Source organism: Mustela nivalis (assembly GCF_964662115.1).
Source record: "Mustela nivalis genome assembly, chromosome: 5".
In the NCBI taxonomy this organism is placed as follows: Eukaryota; Metazoa; Chordata; class Mammalia; order Carnivora; family Mustelidae; genus Mustela; species Mustela nivalis.
The window spans coordinates 21092980-21112006 of NC_139024.1; the positions used below are offsets into that span (position 1 = coordinate 21092980).

The window sequence follows — 19027 nt, forward strand, 5'->3', positions numbered from 1 at the left end:
CCACTAAATGCTATTTTCCATTCATTATTTCTGGGGGGGATATGATCTCTTACACAAAGCATACATATTTAGCAATCTTTTAGAATCTTCATCTTTTTTTTTTTCTTCATCTCTTTTTTAAAAGCAACTGTGTTTCCATTTCCCCAAAACATATATAAATGAAATATAGGCATTGTGTAAGCTTAAAGCCCAGAAGCTTACAATTGAACATTTTATAGAGTGTTATATATCAATAAGGATAAGAGGGACCCCTCAGCAAACTTTTTCAACACGTCATCCAAGGCTGGTCTTATTAAAAATGTTATCAGTAAGGCACACACAAAAGCAAAAGACCGGCAGCCAAAAAATCGTATTTTCCATATAGTAAATTACTGAAGAATCATCATATTTACCTGCAATAGGTGGGCCCACAGTCATGGGTAGAGACATGAATCCAAGTAGAAATCCAATTGCTTGAGAAACGTCCTGGGCACCAACTAACTCAAAGGCAATGGGGGCCATAATGGAAATGAAGCATCCATCGAAGAGACCCAAGATGAGACAGACAGCAATGAGGGCCCCAAAGACCCTACATAGGGGAATCATCATGGACATCAGACCAATGAAGAGAAAGGAGATTACCTAGGACAAGACAGCACAACGTCAACTCCGCTCTCAGAAAAAATGAATGTTACAATCACCAACCAACATGCTTAGGACTTTTGCCCAACTATTGGTTAGTTGTCTCCCTGGCCCAATTCATCTTGATCTTATATACATATAATCAACTCCCATAATAATCTCCCCTAAGTTCCCCTAGCACTTTCTCAAAATGTCCATAAAGGAACAAGAGTAAAATAAGTATTTTTATTACGTTCCCCTCCAGCCTGTAAGTTCTTTGAAGTCAGAATCTGTACAAAAGTCATATTTGGAGTAGATAATCTAAGGTTTAAGAATCTTACACCTGGTTGATAGGGCACCTGGGTGACTCAGTGGGTTAAAGTCTCTGCTTTCATCTCAAGTCATGATCCCAGTGGTCCTGGGATGGAACCCTGCATGGGGGTGGGGGGGGACTCTGCTCAGCAGGGAGCCTGCTTCCCCCTCCCTCTCTGCCTACCTCTCTGCCTACTTGTGATCTCTGTCTGTCAAATAAATAAATAAATAAATCTTAAAAAAAAAAAAAGAATCTTACACCTGGTTGATACTTAATAAATATTTTTCTTTAAGAATCAGCTCAAATTCATTCATCAAACATCTGATTTTGAAGTTGTATATACCCTATTAGCATTCGTCCTCTACAAAAGGAAAATAAGCCAGCAAGCTTTAGTACTTCACATCACACAGCTTCTAGCTTGGGGACTAGAATGATGTAAGGTTTAGACATTTAAATAATTTAGAATAATTTAGAATACATTGCCTGCCAATATTCCAGACATATTCCAAATATTCAGACCAAGTGAGATTAAAATAAGTATCTATGATTTGTTATATATTACATAAATATGTACTGAATTTCAATTATTCAAATTCCATTAAGTTTTGACTATCATAGGAAATATGTATAATATGCAAATGAAAATATAAACATATTCTACTAGAACATCCTAAGAGCTAAATTATGTAATCCAATTTTATTTGATAATGTAACTCAATGTGATTATTTAATGATATTTTCAAACACTGTCTTCTGGTGATACAGCACAGATAGACCCTATTTAAGCACAGACTTAAGGCTGAGAAATATTCTGAGCCATGGAACACTTTCATTTAATGGTAGAGTAGTTAACAGAACCAAACACTTGATTTTGCCTGCCATTGGGTAACTTCGGTGCTCTGTGCTGTATACGGTGCCACGTGAATAAACCCTGGTTCCTTACCCTTGGGTTGTGGGGGGATGAACATGGAAAATGACTGCACATCGAGTGTTCTAGATATTCCACAGTTGCATATTCCAAGTATGATGGGTACACAAAAGGGAGCAGGCAATTCAGTAACTTTTTTAAGCAAAGAACTAAATGAAACTAGACAGTTCACCAGTCAGCAGAAGAAATGTTTCAAAAAGCATCAGCCTTTTTAGAAATATGCATAGGATAGCGAGATCATTTACTTAGTGTTTATTAAATGCCAGGCACTGTGCCTGGGTGGCTCAGTGGGTTAAAGCCTCTGCCTTTGGCTCAGGACATAATCTCAGGGTCCTGGGACTGAGCCCCGAATCAGGCTTCCTGCTCAGTGGGGAGCCTACTTCCTCCTCTCTCTCTGCCTGCCTCTGTCAAATAAATAAATAAAATCTAAAAAAAAAAGTCAGGCATTGTTCCAAACATGTTAGCTAGTGATCTCCTAACAACTTCATGAAGTGGGTACTAAGGTGATGCCCATTTTACATGCAGAGTGATGCTGGGAGACTTTTAGTAACGTGTCTACATATGCCCACCCGGGAACCCCTGGTCTGCGCAGGCGGGAGCAGCGAGCAGGCAGAACTCTTCCTGGGGGTACCTCCACGACCAGGGGGCTGGGAGGAAGGGAGAGACCATATAAAGCAGCCATCTGGGTCACCATCTTCTATTCTGCTTTTCCCACCTCCGGCCCACCAAGCTCGGTCACTCAGCTCAGGGCAGCCGCGCACAAGCTCCTCCGCGGCCTGATTGCCTGCGGGGCCCAGCGAGTGGACCGACGCAGGAGGCGGCGGACGCGGGAGGAGGCGCGGCAGCTGTACCGAGTTCTCCAGCGGATCCTAATGCAAGTGGTCCGCGGACCCCACGGTAAGGAACATGCTCTTGAAGCAAGTGGCAGACTCCAGGTTAGGTCTCTTTTTGGAACCATCATAACAGCTCAGTGTATTTTTCTTCTTCACTATTAAAACAGGACTTTATGGTATAATAGTTTAAGACTCTGAGTTAGTTATTTGAAAATTAAGTCTGGCACTTCACTTTTTCCAAAGAACACCATCTCCCATTCTCCTGGGTATCCCCCCCACCTTTCTTTGTTAAAGATTTTATTTACTCAGGCACCTGGGTGGCTCAGTGGGTTAAAGCCTCTGCCTTCGGCTCAGGTTATGATCCCAGGGCCCTAGAATCGAGTCCCACATCGGGCTCTCTGCTCAGCAGGGAGCCTGCTTCCTCCTCTCTCTCTGCCTGTCTCTCTGCCTACTTGTGATCTCTGTTTGTCAACTAAATAAATAAAATCTTTAAAAAAAAATAGATTTTATTTACTCATTTGTGAGAGAGAGCAAGCAAGGGTGTGGGAGGGGCAGAAGGAGAAGAAAAGGGAGAAGCAGGCTCCTCACTGAGCAGGGAGCCTGCCGGGTGCTCAGGACAGGAGCAGAAAGCAGAAACTTAACTGGAGGAGCCACCCAGGTGTTCCTTTTTATTTTCTACTTGAACACTTCCTCCAACCCAATTCAATGAAAACACATGCATAATTTCTTTGCATGGGAAATTAGTGGGCTTGCAGCCTGGGAGGTTGGAAAGAACTAAGGTTCAGAAGAACAACACCCGGTTCCAGCTCTCTGTGACCCTGAACAAGTTAAAAAAAAAAAAAAAAAAAAGGCCTCCCAATATTTCCCATCTACAGAAAAAGATCTAAAAATAAAATGTAGACAGTTTTGTAAGGGGCCTATTTAGCCAGAGGGATTCCATCTTGGGTTAAACAGTGATTTTGTTGTTTATTCAGTAAAACTTAAACTGGCCCTGCCCCCCTACCCCGGAACTTACTTAAAAGCAAGCCCAGGGAACCAGTCCCAGGTAACAAAGCCCAAATAAAAGGGTGGGTCAGGCCAGGTGAAGACATCCAATCAGTCGGGGCACATCCTGTCTCCTTAGCTACCAAGGAGTAGGGGCCCCGCCTTTTGGGCACCAATTCTGACCAAGGTGGTAGGCTAGTTCAAATATCTACTAGGGTGAATTGTAATTCAATTGGCCACCCGTGTGTGACCTAGCATGACTGTGCAGCTTTCTCTGTGTGTTATAATCTCATTGGCCACCTGTGTGTGGCCAGGCCCAACCACATGGCCCTTGCCCTTTAAAAAAGTTAGTCGGTAAGGTGGGGTGGCGCGGGGGCGGGGGGAGGTCGCCCTCTCTGTAAGAGGCGTGGCCCCGAATGTTCAGTTTGATTCTTGATACTTGGTGTGAAATAAAGCTTTGCTTGACCTTCACTTTGTATCAGTCTCGCTCCTTTAATCACAGACTCATTATTGGGGGACCTTTCAGTTTGAAATTCACATGTACATAAAGATTTCAGGAGTATTATCATTGATAACCTAACCATACTTTAATAGTCTTAATTATATATATTTATTTTTTAATTCTGCCTACAAACATAAAAGGAGATAAACATGGAAAGTCATGACTTATCCATTATCACAAACTCCAGAGAATCTAGAATAAAATTTCTGGACACTATGGGGCCGCATTCAATGAATTTAATTGGTCAAGCCACCAACTAAACATTCCCAACCATGCCACTGTAACTATACGAGGTTTGCTTTCTTCTTCTTCTTCTTTTTTTTTAATAAAGATTTTATTTATTCATTTGTCAGAGAAAGAACACAAGCAGAGGGAGCAGCAAGCAGAGCAGGCAGAGAGAGAAGCAGACTCCCCGCTAAGCCCGATGTGGGACTGGATCCCAGGACCCTGGGACCACAACCCGAGCCAAAAGCAGGCACTTAATCAATTGAGCCACCCAGGCATCCCTAGGTTTGCTTTCAAGAATATTTTTTTCTTTGAATATACTTCCTGTTCTTTTACTATTTTGTTCAGTAAAAATCTCTCCCAAGGTAAGAGAGCCAGAGTGAACTACTGAAAGTCTAAGCACACCAAATCAATTGTGCTCAATATATGAATGTTTTCCCCAAATTTAAGACCCTTTACTTCTGGTGGTTATCCTGATTTTTCTATACATTTTTGGACCCTTCTAATTTTTGTTCTTTGGTTGGTTTTGTAAAAAATAATTCACTTAAGAGTTTCAAGTTTAGGGGTGCCTGGGTGGCTCAGTGGTTAAGCCACTGACCTTCGGCTCAGGTCATGATCTCAGGATCCAGGGATCAAGCCCCATATTGGGCTCTTTGCTCAGCAGGAAGCCTGCTTCTCTCTCTCTCTCTGCCTGCCTCTCTGCCTACTTGTGATCTTTCTCTGTCAAATAAATAAATAAATAAAACTAAAAAAAAAAAAAAAAGTTTCAAATTTAGTAGGAGTCTCTAGGCGGCTCAGTCAGTTAAGCATCTGACTCTTGATTTTGGCTCAAGTTATGATCTCAGGGTGATGAGATCCAGTCCTGTGTTGGGCTCTGCACTGGGCTTGAAGTCTGCTTAAGGTTCTCTTTTTCCTTCTCCTTCTGCCCCTCCCCACCTCTTTAAAAAAAAAAAAAGTTTCAAATTTATGTATATATTACTATATATTTGAACTTAACAATTTCTTAATCCTTTACCCGACTATGAGTTCTCAGTTCCAACTATATTAACTATATTATTCTCCCTTTTTCAATTACTTGACAATAACTATTGTTACTCAAAATTGTTAAGTTTTAATAAACAGAAATTGTTATTTAAAAGTAAAGTTTCTTGGTTTTTTGTTAAGAATTGAGTTCATTGGCATTTACACATTTATCCTTTACCATCTCTCAGAAAATAGCTCGTGAACTGTTCAAAGGGGAGTTTCTGTATTTTATCATTTCCCCAAATAAATACTGATCCATACATCAAATATTGATTTGTAAATACTGGGCTCCAGTTTGAAAGATAAATAGATTTAGTATTACTACAAACTTCTTTCCCCTCCTCCAGCACAGCAGCTCTGGTTAGATGTAAATGAGTTTGTTTTTTTTTTTTAAGATTTCATTTATTTGACAGAGAGACACAGAGAGAGAGGGAACACAAGCAGGAGGAGTGGGAGGGAGAAGCAGGCTTTCCGAGGAGCAGGGAGCCAGGTGCGGGGCTTAATCCCAGGACTCCTGGTATGATGATGACCTGAGCCTAAGGCAGATGGCTTAATGGAGTCTCCCAAGCGCCCCTAAATGAAGTATTCAGAGGTCCCTAATTCTCTGCTAGCCTCTGGCACTGACATTTAATAAGGCATTGACGGTTGAGATGTCTTTCTTGCTTTTGTTTTCTTAAAATCACCCAAGGAAATATCTTCTGTCACAGTATTATAGGTTCTATTACAGAACACCTTGCTCGAGTTTGTTTACATACTTAATAAAAAAATTGGGGTGGGTCTTTCTTTCCCTTTTTTTTTTCCTATTATCTTTCCCTATTTCTATCACTAAAAGAACATTCTTGGAGAAATGTCAGTTTAAGTTTTGCTCAGGAATCTAAGTATAGTTCCAGAAGAAAAATGAGCTGCACCTGAATAAGCAGGAGGCATTTTCAGAGGCAGACACACAACTGGCCCCAGTTAGAGTCAAGTGTTGCTCCTACGAATTTATTCAATATAAAGTTTCCAGACGTTTCCAGCTAGGAGCCCCGAGCAGAAAGCCTTTAACCATTAATATTCCATATGATGCAGTTCAGTCATCTCTTTGCTTGGCATTTAAAGTGGTTAAGCTGAAAACATGAAACCAGGACCCTGACAGAGTTTACATTCAGAACTCTGAAGCGGAGGTGTGAGACTGCCGAACCAGGAGGTGAGGAGTCTGTCTATAAGCAGAGGTCTCCGCGGCGCCTGGCTGGCTCACTTGGTGGCGCGTGAGACCCAGGGTTGTGAGTTCGAGCCCCACATTGGATGTACAGATAACTTTAAAAAAATTATAAGTAAAGATCTCTAGTTCAGGATAACCAAGGTCTCCTTTCTTGAGACCTGTTCCAAATCAGGATCTGCTTCAGTATTTGATAGAATATTAAAACATAATCAAAGGAAGGGTTTATTAATCATCCGCTCTGGGGAGATACTTTACATGGTTGTCACCGTGACTCCTTACCGCAGCCCTCAGCCGCTTCTGGAGACAGCTGGTGACAAGAACTGGGGTAAACTCATGTCTCACTCCAGAGCCTGTGCTTTTCTGCTCTGCAGCCTCCCAGACCCAAGATGATCGTGGCCAGAAATCCGACCACGTGGGAGGCTGTGAAGTGGTTCCGTGCCCAGCTGCTAGGAGACGGGGAGGGGAGAGAAGTGTCCCAGCCGGTGCGGCTGGGCTGTAACGGACAGAAGCCGGGAGCGGCTATGTCTGCCCCACCCATGACGAGAAGGTAAGGAAGGTGAGCAGTGGGAGCCTTCCAGATCTCACGGGCCAGGCCAAGAGGCCGCCAGCCGGCGAGGGAAAGAAAGGGAGAAAAGCAAACCGGCAGAGCTGGAGTCGGTTGCGGCAAAGAACAGCCAAGAATCAAAAACCAAACTGAATGGTTGGGAGTTGGGCAGGGAAGCCGAGGAAAAGGAGAGACAGAGGAGGGGAGTGATGTAAAGGAGCGAGGCCAGGAGCCACAGCACACACCGAAGGCCTTCCTTCTCCTTCACAGGCCTCTCGGAAATGCAGTCCGCTCACCTGTGACTCAGCAGACACTACTGTGGAGAATGGATTACTGCTTCCACCTCAGGAATCTCTCCTCCACATACAACCGCAGTGACTTTAAAATGTAAAATCAGGGGGTGCCTGGGTGGCTCAGTCAGTTGAGCATCTGCCTTCCCCTCAGATCATGATCCCAGGGTCCTGGGATCGAGTCCTATGTCGGGCTCCCTGTTAGCCGGGAGCCTGCTTCTCCCTCTGTCCCTCTCCTGGCTCATGCTCTCTCTCTCAAATACAGAAAGAAAATCCTTAAAAAATAAAAAATAAAGTGTGAAATCAGGGGCACCTGACTCTTGATTTCAGCTCAGGTCATGATCTCAGGGTCATGAAATCGAGCCCTGTGTCGGGCTCCGTGCTCAGTGGGGTGTCTGCTTGAGATTCTTCCCCTCTCCTTCTCCCTCACTCAAATAAATACATCTTTTTAAAAAATGTGAAATCAAACCACGTCATTCTCCAGCAAAGACTCACTACACTTAAAGTAAAATCTCTTCATTTGGCTTTTAAGGTCCTATACAATGTGGCCCTTCCTAGTTTCCCAAACTCTTGCCATGTCACTCCCTATCTTCTTGAGTTCTTCCTTTTTCCTGCCCCCAGTATTGCTCCAGGAACTCAGGGGCCATGCGTGTCTTGTGTGTATCAGCCTGCCCGGGTCTAGGCTGGATGGAGCACAGTAGACACAATCGTTGGAAAGAATGAAAGAAGCGGAGAGTCCGTAATGCAGCAAGTGTCCATTAGAGGGTTCCCTTGACCCTTGAGAACAAGACCAACTGTTCTACAAGCAGGTCCGCAGAAAAGGTCCTAATGAAAGTAGACTGATCCTAACACAGTAAATGCTTTCAAAAGGAGCACTCTACCAGCTATGGACGCTTCCTTCCACCACAGGACCAGACTCCTTTCTGCAGACAGCAGAGGGGATCCACACACAGCCGCCCACAGCGAGGCCGCCTCCCTGCTCCTCAGGGTTCCCACCTCCAATACCGTCCCCTTCAAAGGGCTGGGGTTAGGAGTACCAGAGACTGCACGTGGGCCCTGAGCTCATGTCTGCCACATGGAAATAATAAATGGCAGCTGCTGTTATTTCAAATCACTTAACGAAAGTTATTTTATCTGTAATAAATGCTTTCTCCAATCATTTTCCTGCATCCAAATCCTACTTCAGCCCGGTTCAAATACTGCCGCCCATCTATAGGGTGAGGAGACACGCTGGGTTCCCTACTCCCAAACCGCCCCCACCCCAGACTCCCCTTCACCTTCCCTTCACAGCCAAGCTTCTGAGCACAGTAGTCTATGTGGCCATTCATTCAGTGACTATGATCATTCGTTAGCACCTGCCACTATGCTGAAACTCTGTTGCTAAATCCAATGAAAACCTTTTAGTCTTTTTATTTTATTTTATTTTATTTTATTTATTTATTTGAGAGAGCATGAGAGAGGGGAAGTCAGAGGGAGAAGCCGACTCCCCATGGGGCTGGGAGTCCGATGCGGGACTCGATTCCGGGACTCTGGCATCATGACCCGAGCCAAAGGCCGTTGCCTAACCACCTGAGCCACGCAGGTGCCAAAACCCTTTCAGTCTCTGACGTGCTTGCCGTCTCACTAGCTGCTGACACTGCCGAGCACTCCTGCCTCTGAAAACACTCTGCACCCTGCTTCCTTCCCACCACTGGCCACTCTTTCATTCCCTGCTGCACACCGGGACCTCCACCCCCGCATACAGCCTGCGAATGCCGAAGTCCCACAGGTCTCTTGACTCTCTCAGGAGCTCCAAACCCAACCTTCCCATAAGCAGCACAAATTTAAAATGGCAAAAATGAACTCAGCATCTTACTCTATTACTGAATCATTGACCTTAATGAAGCAGCACAAGCATCCAGTCTGTGACTAGAACCACAAACCTCACGCCCCGCGGAGGGGGCCCCATCACCCCCCAGGGTCCCGGCTTCAAACCGCTTCACTGCAATGCTTCTGCCTTGGCTCCTCCTGTCTCCAGCCAGTCCCTCTGTTTTTTAAACAGCCTTATTGAGATAATAAACTCACCTACCATAAAATTCACCCCTTTAAAGTCAATACTGTGTGGGTTTTAGTTAACAAAGTTGTACCACCATCACTACTGCCTAATTTTAGAGTACTTCTATCACCCCAGGAAGAGTCCCCATACCCTGTAGCAGTTACGCCCCAGTGCCGCCTCCTCCTGCCCCAGCAACCACGAATCTGCTTTCTGTCTCTGTGGCCTGCCTATTCGGGCCACGTCACAGAAAGGCAGCTATACGACCTGCAGCCTTCCGGGGCTGTCAGAACCCCTGCCCCGCCTCCACTAATTCCACTCTTCGCTGGATTAAGCTTAATAAAATACAACTCGTGCCATGTCGCTTCCTTGGTTAAAACCCTCTCATTGGGGGCACCAGGGTGGCTCAGTGGGTTAAAGCCTCTGCCTTTGGCTCAGGTCATGATCCCAGAGCCCCGCATCGGGCTCTCTGCTCGGCAGGGAGCCTGCTTCCTCCTCTCTCTCTGCCTACTTGTGATCTCTGCCTGTCAAATAAATAAAATCTTAAAAAAAAAAACAAAAAAACCCTCTCATGGCTCCTGGTAGACGTCAGGACAGTGGTCATGCTCTTCCGCACCTGCCTCCTGCGTCTCCCTGCAGCCCGTCTACTTTATCCCCTTTCACTCAGCTTCCCAGACATAATAGACCATGTCACACCTCCACCTGTCTGCCCATGGGGTTTTGTCTGCTTGGAACACACTTCTCTGCTTTATCTATCTGACTGCCACTCACGTCGGAACACCCCACCAGCCAGGAACCCTCGCTAGCGACTCAGATGTCTGGTGCTCATGTTTCTACGGCACCTTCTAGAACAGTCATTATTCTACTGCACCGTAACACTGTTTTATCTGTCTCCCCATGAGACCATCAGCTACTAACTGAGGGCCCAGGTCCTGTTTCATGCTTCCCCTGCAGCATTTAGCACAGTGTCCAGCATGGAGGAGTCATTTAAGCACTTGTCAAATGAGTGTCAGTATGGTCTTGGAATTAGCATTAGTTTCGTGCACACCCCTCGACGCCCAGGAGGCAATGTGCAATAAAGAAGTTCAAAAGAAACACACCCCCCCGAATTTCACAAGATATTGCAAAAGGCACATGACTATGAGAACAGTGCCAAAAATAAAACATTCTTCTTAGAAAAAGTAATGGGCAAAAACCATTTGGATTTGGTAGAGTTCCGTGACAAAACAAATAAGATTGTTGTTTGATCTTCAGTGTCCCATGTTGAAAACCCGAAACTCATTAGCGATTTTGCCCTCTGAAAAACTGCTGGTAGAAGTTAGGTTCCAGAGGGCGCCTCAGTGGCTCAGTGGGTTAAAGCCTCTGACTTCACCTCAGGTCATGATCTCAGGGTCCTGGGATGGAGCCCCACATCGGGCTCTTTGCTCAGCAGAGAGCCTGCCTCCCGCACCCCTCTGCCTACCTCTCTTGCCTACTTGTGATCTCTGTCAAATAAATAAATAAAATCTTAAAAAAAAAAAGAAAGTTAGGTTCCAGAAAATAGTTGTCATTTTTACAGAAGAATTTAAGTAAATAAATACGTATAACAAGACATGAAGAGATAAAAGATAATTTTGCCGGGGGCAAAGCGGCTTAAAAAAGTACCTGAAGATACACCTTCTTCACACCGGGCACATAATCTGCAATCCGGCCAAAGAGCAGCCGTCCAACTCCTGAAGTGATGCCAATGCACATAAGAACCACCTCTTTGTTTTTTCCATCTTGAAATCTCTCGTTCACATATTTCATCTGTGGGCCAAAGAGAAAAAAGCGACACTAAATATGGTAGGAAAAATTGGCAAGTTTTGACACAAAATGCCTTTGTGTCTCCACAATGTTACAGACTCTCACCCCCTTCCAAATCCAAATATTCATAAAATTTCTTCTGTGCTAGTTTTTCATCAGAACATATGAAGACAAGGCTAATGTGATTTAGCTTGCATAAAAGAAACAAGAATCCTCACGAGAGGTCTTTATTCAAAAATGGGTTCCAACATGCATTCCTTTTTTTTTTTTTTTTTTAAGATTTTATTTATTTATTTGACAGACAGAGATCACAAGTAGGCAGAGAAGCAGGCAGAGAGAGAGAGAAGGAAGCAGGCGCCCTGCCGAGCAGACAGCCCAATGCGGGGCTGGATCCCAGGACCCTGGGATGATGACCTGAGCCGAAGGCAGAGGCCTTAACCCACTGAGCCACCCGGGCGCTCCCCAATACGCATTTTCCAAGTTAGCACAGAGCCATTAGCTAACGGAAGAGAACAGACTTTGAACATGTCGGACAACCTTGCTCTGTCAGGGTCACCTAAGAACGCCATCATCTGCTCTCCTTAAAGGCAGTTTAAGGCAGTTTCACATCTTCTTGGAGAACCGGAACTAAACGGCCACCCCTGAAATAAGCTGTCCTGGAGTTTCCAGGATAAAAGTGGAAGGGTCCCCGGCTGTGAATCTGCCCAGCTGTGTAGCATCAGGACAGACAGAGACACAGAAGCAGTTGAACACAGCGGTTAGGAGAAAACCCTCTTAGAAAGACTGCTTGGGTTCAAGTCTAGGGTCCATGCCTTATCAGCCTAGTGACCCTGAATAAGTTTTTAACCTCCAGGTTCTCAATTACCTTGTCTATAATATGGAGATAGCAACAAACCTCAGGAGGGTGGTTTTGAGGATTAAAATAAAGTATCTGTGTAAAGAACTTAGAATAGTGCCTGACACATTTAATAATGATAAAATATTAATTTTAGGGGCTCCTGGGTGGCTCAGTGGGTCAAGCGTCTGCCTTTGGCTCAGGTCATGATCCCAAGGTCCTGGGATCGAGCCCCACAGCGGGCTCTCTGCTCAGCAGGAGCCTGCTTCTCCCCCTCCTTCTGGCTTGTACACTCTCTCACTGTCTCTGTCTCTCTCTCTCAAATAAATAAAATCTTTTTAAAAAGATATTAATTTTAGGGTTTTTTTTAAAGGACCCTTTCCCTTAATTGACAGTGTGCCCAGAACAGTGACTATGAAATGGCCACCTGACAATGTGTTGGTGTTTTTTTTTTTTTTTTAAGATGTATTTATTTGTTTGACAGAGAGAGAGCAAAGCAGAGGGAGTGAAGAGGAAGCCCGAGCCACCCAGACGCCCTGACAATGTTTTAAAAGGCAGTGTGACCAGGCAGGTGCTATCTTGGGTGACAAAACACGCAACTCAGCACCCACCAGCATAAGCTCTGCTCCACAGCCCCAAAGTGTCACCCTCTCTTAGCACATCCATTCTCTCAATGAGCATCTGTGCTCACAGGAGAAAAAGCATGTCTGTCCTCCTACTGCTTTCTCTGAAACCACAGAGATGTTTTCACAAATCCAAACAATTGTTTGAAACAATCAGACTTACTGTTCCCTACACCAAACTTTGGCCTGAATTCCAGAAGCCTGCAAAGCAAATTACCCCAGCAAGTTCAACAGCCCAGTGTTTCCAGGTGGTCCCAGATGCCTTCAGGGATGAATGAATGCCATCCCCTTAAGAGACTTCCATTTTGTATCTTTATGCCCACTTGGATAGACCAACACCCGTGCATCTGCCTGTTCCTTTTCAAAACGGGCAACTCCCATCCCCAACTTCTGCATTTTCACATTGGTCCAGAACAGCCCTTTCACCTCATCAATCCCTCACGCATCACTTGCCCACTGTCCACATTTGTATTCTTTACTTCGGGATTCAAGGCCCCTCATAACCTCTCAGCAGTCGATCTTTGTGCCCTTATTACCTACTGACCCTCTACTGAAAAGCAGAAAATGCAGATGTCTACAGGTCTCGGGCAAGTAGCATTAAGGAGTAAAACACGCTTGTCGGAGAGAGGGAGTTCATTATTTCTATACAGGACCACCACCTTGCCAAGTCTATCTCCCAGCCCCCTTTTATTTTAAAAGCAAGTCAGAAATTTTTTGTTGAAATGTTGGCACCTACCTTAAATTTGGAATCCAGCAAGCTCCAACCCCATGCAAGCCAAACAGAACATGTCTGCAAACTGCATTAGGCTGTTAGGCTGGCTTTGATCTTAGCCCGAAACCCATGTGCCCAGCAGATAGGTTTATTCAGCGTCGCTTAAATGCGTCTCATATTTTTTCTTACCTCTCTATATTTCTGCTACCTCTTGTGTCATTTTTGCCTTTCTGAATCCCACCCATTCTTTAAGACTCTGCTCAAACCCCACCTTTTCTATAAAGCTGTCCTTGATCACCTGTCTTACATCCACTTCTTGTTACTGCCTAATGTTTTCATTGGCACCTTAAGTACTGAAAGTTCCTACCCAGCCTTTCTAGCTTCTAAAGCTACATATTCTCTTGTGTAAACTCTTATATGTCAAACTAGACCTATCCACCTGCCTGTTCCAAAGACACCACAAAGTCAGCAAGCCCCATTCTGAACTCCTTTCCCCTTCTCAACCTGGCCTCCCTCTGTTTCTGGCAACACTACTACTGTTGTCCCCATAACCACAGGGAGAAACTGAGTAACCATCCTAGATTACTCCCTCTCCCATCCCCTAAGATCCAGGAGTCACCCCTAAACTCTGATGATTTTACCTCCTACCCTTCTCAGACACACTTTAGTTTAGGTTCCTTTTTGTTTGTTTGTTTGTTTTTAATTGAAGAATGGTAAAGTGATAGTACAAAGCTCCTGAGAAGGAGGGGACCCGAGAGAGGGGTGCCACAGTTTAGGTTCCTATCACTCCTCACTTAGACAACAGCCTTCGAGCATGCTTCTGGCTTGCGGACCCACTCCTGAATCGCAGTCTCTTCTCTAAGACCACCAGATGAAGTTCAAAATTAAAATACTTCTCAGCCTAAGATCCTTTGCTGGCTCCCACAGTCTTCAGGGTAAAGCTCCGACTCCTGGTTGGACAGATGAAAGCCTTCCTGCTTTGCTGCCACAGCCTCACCTCCAGCTCCTGGCACGCTAACACTGTGCTGCCCCTTTTGGTAGCTACTAGCCATGTGGGGACTACTGAGCCCTGAAAATGGAGCTAGTAAGTACAAAACCACACGACCAATTTGGAAGACTTACTGAAAACAAAGCACGTAAAATACCTCAATAATTTAAAAACTGACTCCAAGCTGAAATATTTTGCCTGTATTAGTTACTACCTTCATAAAATTGTTTAAGATTTGGAAACTAGAAAATTATAAATTACATACGCAGCTTGCATTGCATTTCTATTGAATGGTGCTGATCTAAGAAATCCACTTGTGGCTGCACAGAGGAGAGAGCTGTTGATAAAGGTAATCTCTAACTGGCTTATTTCTCTGGGTCCTTATCACCCCCCATGAAGTGAAATTAGACAAAGTGGAAAGATGGATTCCAGCTCATTCTGAAGAAAATAAATACCCTGACTTACGGCAGGTGGGATATAATTATGTGTATTCACCAGCTTTATTTTGGAATTTGAATCCAAACTTAATGTATTATTCTACTTCAGTAAGTACCCACAGGATCTATTATAACTTTTTAAAAGACATTCTTCAGTATTCAAGAAAACTAAATTCACTAGCCATTCTTTTGATAAAACTAAGAACACCTGACTGCCAAAGTGCTATCATCTTTTATTAGTGCTTTATTTCTCCCCTTGTCCTACTTTATAATCCTATATGAAATACTACGGTGAAATATTTGGGGCCTTTTGAAAGTCGGTAAGTTTGGTAAATTCAAACTACGCTTAAGTGGAAACTTACTTCCTCAACTATAAGGGGTGTTATTTCATTGAAATGTATTGCTGCTGTTGCTGTTAAAATAAAACAAGTACTTCAGCTTCTAATACCTCCTCCCCACCAGCAGCCAAAATCTGCAAGCTAAAAAAGTTTCTCTGGTCAGTAAGTGAGGGAATTTGAGGGCCCGGAGAACGGAATCTAGGGATGCTGGGTCTCTGGGTCCGAGAGATGCTTCCTCACTGAGGTACCAGTACCCAGAAGATCTGATGTTTTCTCCTTACAGCCTGGGCCTCCCATGATTGCCACAGACTATTTTATGAGTCTCTACCTACGTCTCATCCTCTGGAGACTGGCATGCACTGTAGCAGAAAGCATGAATACTGGGCAAAATTGCTATGTCTACTAACGAGTTACATGGATAAGAACATGAAAATATTGGACAGATGTTTCCATACTTGATCTAACTTATTTTAACCTTTTTTTTGTTGAGGGAGGGGGCAGGCAGACGAGGGGAAGAGGTAGAGAGCGAGCGAGCGAGCGAGCGCGCAAGAGAGAATCCTCAGCAGGCTCCATGTAGAGCACAGCATGGAATTTGATCCCACGACTCTGAGATCTTGACCTAAGCCCAAATCAAGAGTCAGAGACTCAACTGACTGAGCCACCAGGCGTGCCTTAAATCTCACTTTTTTTTAAATGAGCATTTTCTTAAAGATTTATTTTAGAGAGAGAGAAAGAGAGGGAGAGAGAGACACACTCAAGCAGACTCCCTGCTGAGTGCAGAGCCCAAGGCAGGGCTTGATCGCGGGACCATGAGATCATGAACAGGACCACTGCACTGACTGAGCCACCAGACACCCCTAATCTAATTACAGGGCTTAAAACGGAGGCCACTAGTGCAAAAGGAAGAACACCATTCTGTAGAGCAGCTGTTTCAAGCAGACTTTATCTGAACTTGTGTGTGCCTTCCACGCAGGAGTCAGTCTTTTATTTCTTCCCCCAAACATGTGTTTACTTCTCTCACAGATGACTAAAACCTCGCTGACACTTTGAATGCCCCCTGCTCCTGAAACATTTTTCATCATTTGAGCAAGAACTTTTGTTAACCATAAAAGCTATTTTTGGACTGTGTGAAACCCTATTTACTGTTTTGTTACCCGAAGTAACCAAGAACTCATATCCCTAAATATCTGCTCATTCTACACTATGGGTGAAAGAAAGAAAAAAAAAACAAACACAAAGCAGTTCACAGTTTTCCTTTCCTCCCAACCATTCCCACTTCAAGTAAATGGTGATTCAACCTGTATCTGCAGATGACATGTTTCTGACCAGCCAGCTGAAGGGACAGGTCCCTTTCCCCTTACTGGAGCCCAGAGGCAGATTCCTTTTGAGAGGCTGGGGAAGGAGCCCAAGAAAGTCATCTTGCTGGGTTGGCTTCTCTCCTCTCTCCACGTCTCCCCTGCGGAGGAGCCAAGGCACCAGACACAGGGAGACATCAGACCTAGTGTTCTTCCAGGAAGAATCCAGGCTGAGTCCTCTGGTTTTTAGTCAACCATGAAGGAAACTAAATGAGTGGCCACAGTATAAAACCAGCTCCAATAAAGCTGATAAATGCGGTAGAAACTCAAGCGTCTCCTTGACAAATAGCTGCACAACAGAAGAATACCCAATAGGAGGGAACCCTACAGCACCTTATTTGCAGAAACCCTCGAAACCCAGTGGTGGTACATACCAGCAAAGCAAGGAAGTCATTGGTCAAAAAGGTCTAATAATTAGGGGCACCTGGGTGGCTCAGTGGGTTAAGCCTCTGCCTTCAACTCAGGTCAGGATCCCAGGGTCCTGGGATCGAGTCCCGCATTGGTCTCTCTGCTCAGTGGCGAGCCTGCTTCCTCCTCTCTCTGCCTACTTATGATCTCTGTCTGTCAAGTAAATAAATAAAATCTAAAAAAAAAAAAAAAGGTCTGATAATTACCTACTGCTGTTTTCTGGAAGTATGTGACTTGGCCAATGCCATAATGATCTTTAGCCTCAACTGTCCTTGTCTCCAACTTTTTACGGGGATGGGTGACCTTTGCTTAATGTCTTCTATTTAACATTATGTAACTTATTACATAAAGAAGATGATCAAACTTTTGTTGGACTGTGTATCTTTGGGGAACAGTTAAAGAAGAGGAACTAGGGGACGCTTCAAGATAACTATTTCTGATGCTGGGCGTGCGGTAACAGCTGCTGGGTCAAGTTCAGAGTGCTAAAAAAAAAAAAAAAAAAAAACCCAAAAGGCAGTAATGTCAGGAGGCTGGGAAAGCAAGACAGAAACCGCCCCAACAGAGCATGGCTGGTGAGGGTGCTACCAGAGCTTCGGCTGCCTCTGCAGAACTCGCCCCAGAAAAAGCAACAGTATTTGTCACCGGAGGTTGTTGCAGTTACTGTGGCCTTTGAGAGACAAGCAGATTCTGGTAACGCAGCCTTATCTGTCCTTGCCTGGGAGGATTCTGACTCCCTGACCTTCCGCCCTTCTTCTTCATGTCCATGACAGCAAACTGGACAACAGGCACTCATTCTGTCCCTAGAAAAAACCTGCCTCTCTTATGGTACGTGCTACGGCCAAAAATGCGGCATTAACGCTGCACAATATTTTCAGGGGTTTTGTAACAAAGATTTTTGCAGCTCCCTACTTTCCAACAAGGATTCGGAGTTCAAAGCGCTTCTAGACACTTTCTCTTCGCCCCAGAGACGAGCGGCTTCTGCCTGGTGCCTGTCACTTGCATGCAACCTCCATCCAACATTTGAAAAGCTATTCCATCCCTCTAAGAGACCGGTCTGCTGAAAATATACTTCTTTAAAGACAAACTCAGCCTGGCCCCTTTAAAAATTAGAAAGGGAGCAGAAAGCCTGCTAGAGTAGTTAATGGATAATCTTAGAATTTGTTGCAAATCAAAACTTTACACTACCCTTTGACTTCACAGTAAGATGAATAGAAATCTGAATAGGAAATAGGGTTTGGTCTGTTTTTTTTCTTCCTCTGTCTTTTTTAAGCAACTGTGTTTTCTCTATCTCAGTTTCTGCTAAGAAAAGGAAGTAAATTAAAACAACAGGGGCATTCACTTAGAAAGTTTTTTTTTTTTTTTTTTTAACATGTGGACTGTGCACCAGCAAGCCCACTGAGGTGATCAAAGGTGGAAAAAAACTAAACTCACAGACTTGGAAACACAAAATTAAGCCCTTTATCTCAAAATAATATTGAAATACAACTGATGGCTATTAAAAGATATTCCTTGATCAGCCTCCAATGTTTTAGCTTGTTAAATTTGATCAACTGTGCTTTGAGAATAAAACAGTGCTAAGATCTGCTTGAAGTACGATTCACACAAACATACAATTCTTGTCCTACCAACATTTTTATGAATTGCCATCTTCAGGCATCCCAGTGCCTCTTACTAACAAGATGTTTCTGTCAGCACCACACCTGTGGAGCAGGTACCAACCGCCTCCTCAGCAGCTGACTAGGTCAAGAGCAGACCTTTGGCCTGACAGGATTTCCCGAGGCACAGGGAGTGGGCTCCGTTGGTTTTCTGAAACAGCCAGTCTTTCCATTTCATCACAATGGGCTTCTGTGGTGTCAGTAATCACAGCTGGCGCTGCTAAGATACGTTAAGGTCAGGACTGAGAAAATAGAGGAAGAGTTTCTGAATGACGGTTACTTAACAGCCACCAAGGAGCAAAAGAAAAACCAAGACACAGAAGAGTTCAGGAGGAAGAAAAATGGCTGATGGCTCAAAAAACCCTGATCTGATTTTAAAAACATCTTCTCATTCTAAAATTTCTTTAAAGCACTTA

At 44.3% G+C, this 19027-nt stretch overlaps 1 protein-coding gene and 1 long non-coding RNA gene across 2 annotated transcripts in view; one reads left to right on the plus strand and one right to left on the minus strand.

Annotated features, from left to right (window-relative positions):
- LOC309865545 overlaps positions 1-7911 on the plus strand; it is a 33636-nt gene extending 25725 nt beyond the window's left edge. Inside the window, exons 2-4 of the long non-coding RNA XR_014312150.1 lie at positions 2572-2738; positions 6981-7156; positions 7424-7911. This is a non-coding gene — a long non-coding RNA (uncharacterized lncRNA). The remainder of the gene's footprint in view (positions 1-2571; positions 2739-6980; positions 7157-7423) is intronic.
- The window catches only part of SLC16A10 (solute carrier family 16 member 10), a 130407-nt gene that overhangs the window by 11569 nt on the left and 99811 nt on the right, over positions 1-19027 (minus strand). Inside the window, exons 4-5 of the mRNA XM_082731963.1 lie at positions 11120-11263; positions 393-621 (exon numbers count right to left, since the gene is read on the minus strand). Of these exons, the coding sequence (XP_082588089.1) occupies positions 393-621; positions 11120-11263 (373 nt within the window). The remainder of the gene's footprint in view (positions 1-392; positions 622-11119; positions 11264-19027) is intronic.